The following is a 6,000-nucleotide window of genomic DNA, read 5'->3' on the forward strand; positions in this document are numbered from 1 at the left end:
ATAATTAGCTGTGTGCCAGGCACTGGGCTAAGAGCCCTTTACATGAATTATCTCATTTAACTTCTACAAGAATAGGTACTCTACAGCCCCGTGAAGGGTCACTTACAGGTGAGGGACTCTAGGCCTAGGGAGGTTAGTACCACTGAAGATCACACAGCTTGTAAGTGAGGAGGCCGGAATTTAAACAAGACTGATCTGGATGCAAAGGTCAAGCTCTTACTCTGGCACTACCCTGAACTGGCTCCCTGAGAATACTAGGTGAGTAACCCTTCAAAAGGAAGAGTTGCATGTTGTACATTTTTGGACAGAAACAGCGCATTGTTATTTTCTGTGTTTGTGGGGTTTTTAAAAATATTTATTTATTTGGCTGTGCCGGGGCTTAGTTGCGGCCCTCGGGATCTTTGAGTTTCATCACGTGAACCCTTAGTTGCTGCCTGAGGGATTTGTTCCCTGACCAGGGATCGAACCTGGGTCCCCTGCATTGGGAGCATGGAGTCTTAGCCACTGGACTGCCATTTGTGTGTTTTCAGGTCAGTGATATGTTACATTTGCATTGCAGCTTACAATTACATAATGCTATCTTATTCGGTCTTCATGAATATAGAAAATAAACAGTTAACTTACAGGGAAACAGAGTCTCTAAGAGGTTAATTGACTTGCCCGGGTCACGTGGCTAGTGAGTAGAGTGGCAGGACCTAGATGGTTCTAATCCAGGCCTCCTACCCTAGCACACTGTCTCCTGGGTGCAGCGGTGAATTGGTGGTTGGTTCAGGGCTTTGATGTTTACAAATCATCTTGATATTAAACCAGTAAAAATTCCAAAGGATGAATTTTTCTGCAACAAATGTTCTCAGTATGATTTATGGTCAAGCACTGATTACGAGACACTATTAAAACACTTTCTCTGCCACAGTTAGAGCAAAAATCAAGCATAAGGCAAAACATTAGAAAGAGAAATCATGAAGAAGAATTTCTTCTGTTTTCAAACCTTCATTTTTCTATTTTATCTTACTTAGTTTAATGTTCACAATTATTTTCTGCTAAGAAACCCATTTGACATTTAATGAAATTCCCTCTGTTTTCATTTTTATAATTAAGATATGCTTTTATCCTTTAAGTTCAACACCCAGCATTTTTATTCTTTAATGATAAGTGGCTATTTTTCTTCTCTACCCAATAAAAAAATCATTGCCAGCTGCTTGGCTACCAAATTGCTTCCTCATCTCCGTAATGGACTCATTCCACTTTCAGTTATATTTTAAAACATGGAAATTCAGATACGAGCTCTAGGAGAACCCTCAAGAAAGTGGGGTGTTGGAAAACACCAGCATAAACATAAATTTTTGATTTGCGTATATTTTCTAAGAACCAATTGTATCCTATTCAAATGGCTCAATTCAGTAGAGTTAATACTGGCACTATGGAATTTTAGTTTCAGAAATTTAGGGAAAGAAAACATATATATATATATATATATATTAGTTTCTAAAATATTTTTAAGGGGAATTGTACACTCAAAACATGCAAGTTAATAGAGCTCGTCTTTAGAGAAACACTCATCACCTACACAGCCTTTGTACGGCTGGATGTAAAGCCCCTAATACCAAAATGACATCCAGGTTTCTGTAGCTATGATGGATCCAAGGAACTCTCTCTCTGGGCTACTAAAAGCCAAGACTACTTTGGATAATAAAAATATACTATTCAGACATAAAAGTAAATCTGAAAGAGAATACCCCAAACTCTCAATGTCAATTGTTGTAAAGAAAGCTTGATTTCTAAGGAAGCAGAAATTTATCAGACAATTATAACATTTCAGAGCATATTTTCAGCCATGTGTAAAGCCCCACTGTGTGACCCTATGTGTATATACATCTATAATTGTAGGAGCAAAGTCGTAACAAATTGTTGGTCTCCGTGTAGCTTCACAGGACTGACATTTTACAGATGGTAAATAAAAACAAACACTTGTGACGAGTTATACAGCACAACGTAGAAAACCAGGTCTCTAGCTTCTAGGCGTTAATATTCAAAGCCTAGTAATATCATTAAAGGACTCACCTGAGGCGGCCACCAGGACCAAGGGCCACAGAGGGGCCATTGAACTTGCCAGTGTTCCCCAGGCACTTGCAGAAGATGAGAAACACAAACTTGCCTATTGGATGGAACGCCGCTCAATCTTTCCTAAAAGACCTCCTTTCCATTCCGTTCTTCTCTGTTTGCCAGTTTATGCTGTCCTTGCTGGTGCTATTTTGTAAACACTAAATGGGACCAAAGGCAGTACCAGCACCACACAAATGGAATTGATACCATTGCAATACCTCTTAACTTCTCCATTTGGTTCTGCCCCAGGATCAGATCTTGGCCAACATTTCAATTTCCCTGACAGGAGATAGCTAAGTGAATAATGTAATCTAAGAGGAGCCCCTAAGCAGGGGAAATTCCACACTAATGTGATTTCCTTTACAGCCTTTACCTAAGGCAGTCCTCTTGCTGACATTTAGGACACTAATTTCATTAATAATTGAGATCCAAATAGCTGATCTAAATCAGACTTATGCAGTAACATCTTCAGCATTTGACTGTGATTATTGGACTCTTGAATTACACTAAGCTAATGGAAACCTGGTATTGTCAAATGAAGAGCAACTGCTAACAGTACAGTGGGAAGAGTGTCTTTTGTTTCTCCTAAGCCCCTTTCATTAAAAGAAACATCGATTTTTGATAAATAGAAATCTTCTTAAATTCTCACTGCCCACAATTCAGAAAGTAACTACATAAGAGAGAATGCGTCTAGGCTTACTGAAGATGAAAACTACTAAAGTTTAACATCACTCAATAAAAACTGGGTTTTTTTTTTCACTTTTTGATTGAGCCCCATTCACTTTTCATTATTAAGGAAAAAGATGCATCATGCCACATAACTCTATCTTGCATTGGTAGACCCCTAGATGCTCTAGAGACAAAAATTAAATTTCATACCATTTCCAACATCTGCCCGCTTTTTACTATAGATGGAATGTAGAGGAACAGGTTTGAGATAAGTTTTCACACAACAAACTGAGGGAGGGGAAGCATATACCTGATCCCTGTTCTCCTAATCATTTGGTCCCTTTGTTTAGAATCCATGAAGCTCTCTTTTTAATTTTCATCTACCAGTAAAATATAGATGTTGGTGAAAGCAGTTACAAATATGGAAAGGGAGAAAACTAGGATGAACCCTGTAGTGTTGAGTTGGTTTTGGAAGTATCAGAGTGAACTCTTGGTTTTCGATACATGTAGCTAAATATAGAAATACATACAAATGTAAGCGTGTGTGTACATGTGTTCATACACGCATATGTTCCTAGCTCTGTCCACTAGAGCGCCTGAGAGCAGGAACACCCCAACAAAAATGAGTACACCTAACACCCAGATCTTGGTCTCTAAATAGCATACATACCTACAAGGAAGAAATGGAGAAATGCGTGATGCCAGGGCCAGGGCAGGAAAGTAGAAAAAGAGCCTAGAATGCCTCCTTGTATCACAAAGTAAAGAAGTGCTAAAAGAATCATGGGGACAGGATAAAAGGACAGAGTCAGCTTGAAGGGGCTCCCACTGGCCAAATCTGTTATGATTCAAGCATCAAAATCAATAATGATGGCAAAGATTTATAACTCATGAAGTAGAATAACAATCCATGAGTCCATCCTGATTTAAATAAAGAGATGAATGGGAAGAAGAGAAAACTTTTCCCTTAAATTACAATTGCCAACTAATAAATGTAGAAGAAATAATGGAATCTTTATAGTGATCATTAATTCACAAAAGAAACATCAATGGGTGATAAAAACTAGTTGGCAAAAGTTTGATGAGGAACAGGACATTAACACAAAATACTTATTAAATACAAAGATTTAAAAAAATCTTTCAGGACTTCCCTGGTGGTGCAGTGGTTAAGAATCCGCCTGTCAAGGCAGAGGACACAGGTTCAAACCCTGGTCCAGGAAGATCCCACATGCCGCAGAGCAACTAAGCTCATGTGCCACAACTACTGAGCCTGCACGCCACAATTACTAAAGCCCGCGCGCCTAGAGCCCATGCTTCGCAACAAGAGAAGCCACCACAATGAGAAGCCCGCGCACCGCAACAAAGAGTAGCCCCTGCTCGCTGCAACTAAAGACCCAACGCAGCCCAAAATTAATTAATTAATTAATTTTAAAAATATTTCAGTAGAGAAGTCTGGCAGACAACACCTTTATCAAATGATCAAAATTAGCATCACCAGTTATGGGAGTTGTGCACCACAAGATTTGAGAAGATGCAACAGCCCTTCTGTTATCATCCTGCCAAAAATTCATAACTTGAATCTATCCAGTAGGAAACCCCGTATTGTGGGACAGTCTACAAAACAGCAGGCATGTAATCTTCAAAAGTGTCAAGGATATGAAAGTTAAAGAAAGACTGAGAAACTGTATCAAACAAAAGGAGATTAAAGAGGCATGACAACTCAGTGCAATGTGTGATTCTGCAGTGGATCCTTTTGTCATAAGAATATTTTGGAGAGAACTGGTGAAACTCAAATGCGGTCTGTGGATTAGATGGTAGTGATAGAGCAATGTTGAATTCCTAATTTTGATTGTATTGAGATTATGTTAAATAATGTCCTTGTTTGTAAGAGTAATGCTCTAAGTAATCACAGGTGAAGGGTCATCATGTTGGCAACAAACTCTCACATGGCTGGTGGGGGTGGAGAGTTCTTTCTACTTCCTGTGCTTCCAGTTTTGCTGGGCATTTGAAAATACTTTTACTTTTTCAGAAGAAAAAGTAAAAAAAGAAATATAACCTGGTAGAGGAAATTGGATACAAAGTTATGGAAAGTTTGAGAAATATCCTTGAGATAGGGTAGAAAAATAAATGGGGCTTCATCAAGAGGTAAGATCATGAAGGACTGATCCGGCCATCAAAATCCCATCACTTCCCATCAATGCTTTGAATTGTTGGCTTCTACCTATGAGATGAATTAGGACAGGAGAAAGGCAAGCTGTAGGCAGCAGACCATTTTTTTTTATGGGCAGGGAGCACAGAAGCTTGCCTTTATGCAAAGCTTTAATTGAGATGGTAATCAACATTATCTTCTTGCCACACGTTAGTAAGCCATGACTCTAAGTCAAACCTCCTGGGACACGCTTGCCCTCCCTTCTGGCTCACTTTCTCATATACCCATCTGTTACTGGAAGGCCACTGCTAATGACGTGTAATACAGGTACATTACGACCTTCATTAGCTAATTTAACAACAGTCTGGTGAGCCTGCCCATTACAGCTCTTTATTGGCTGATGAATTTCGCAAAGACAAGAAAGGTTTGTGTGAGTGACTTGTCTTCAAAGTAGTTTATATACAGATATTTCCTGATCTTCCCTTGATTGCCCTGCTCTGCACCACCAGATGGCTCAGAGCTTTCTTTTCCCAGCCTTACTGTCCTGTCTAGGTTTAGTTTATATACTCAGTGCCTTTACATTCGGTGTCTGTCCCTTGCTCAACTTTTAATTTTCCATGAAAACCATCTCTTCTCAACTCCTTAAATTCAATACTGTTTACTCACATTATTTTTTGCAATCCATTAGTCAAAGATTTCATCCCCCTTAGACATCTCTTTAGGAAGGATGAATGCAGGGTGAACCCTGTTCAGACCCTTGAAACAGGTCAGGGTATTAAAGTAAAGAAAATGGAATTGTCAGGGGATAAGCATTCAGGCTTCTTAAATATCACCTGGGAAAAAAAAGACTTATTAATCTGAAGTTTGAATCTGTCATTCTCTGAGAGCAGTTCAGGCCAGGCCTAACACTAAGAGAGTACCTAGAAATATATTTATTTCAGAAGTCCCCTCTCCACATTCCCATGAGCCCTTGCACTTTGTTTTTCCATTATTTCCGAGTAAGATATGACACCTCTTGGACCAGTTTTTTGGAAGAAGCAGGGGGAGAGTTTTTATTATGCAAACATAATAAGGAAGTGTTT

At 39.1% G+C, this 6,000-nt stretch overlaps 1 protein-coding gene across 1 annotated transcript in view; it reads right to left on the reverse strand.

The window, feature by feature from the left end:
• Positions 1–2,101, reverse strand: part of HTR3B (5-hydroxytryptamine receptor 3B) — a gene marked incomplete at both ends in the record, with an annotated part of 34,790 nt that extends 32,689 nt beyond the window's left edge. Inside the window, one exon of the mRNA XM_082844344.1 lies at positions 2,062–2,101. Within this exon, the coding sequence (XP_082700470.1) occupies positions 2,062–2,101 (40 nt within the window). The remainder of the gene's footprint in view (positions 1–2,061) is intronic.
• Between the last annotated feature and the right edge of the window lie 3,899 nt (positions 2,102–6,000).

Source organism: Leucopleurus acutus (genome assembly GCF_964270905.1).
Source record: "Leucopleurus acutus genome assembly, chromosome: 8".
Lineage (NCBI taxonomy): Eukaryota > Metazoa > Chordata > Mammalia > Artiodactyla > Delphinidae > Leucopleurus > Leucopleurus acutus.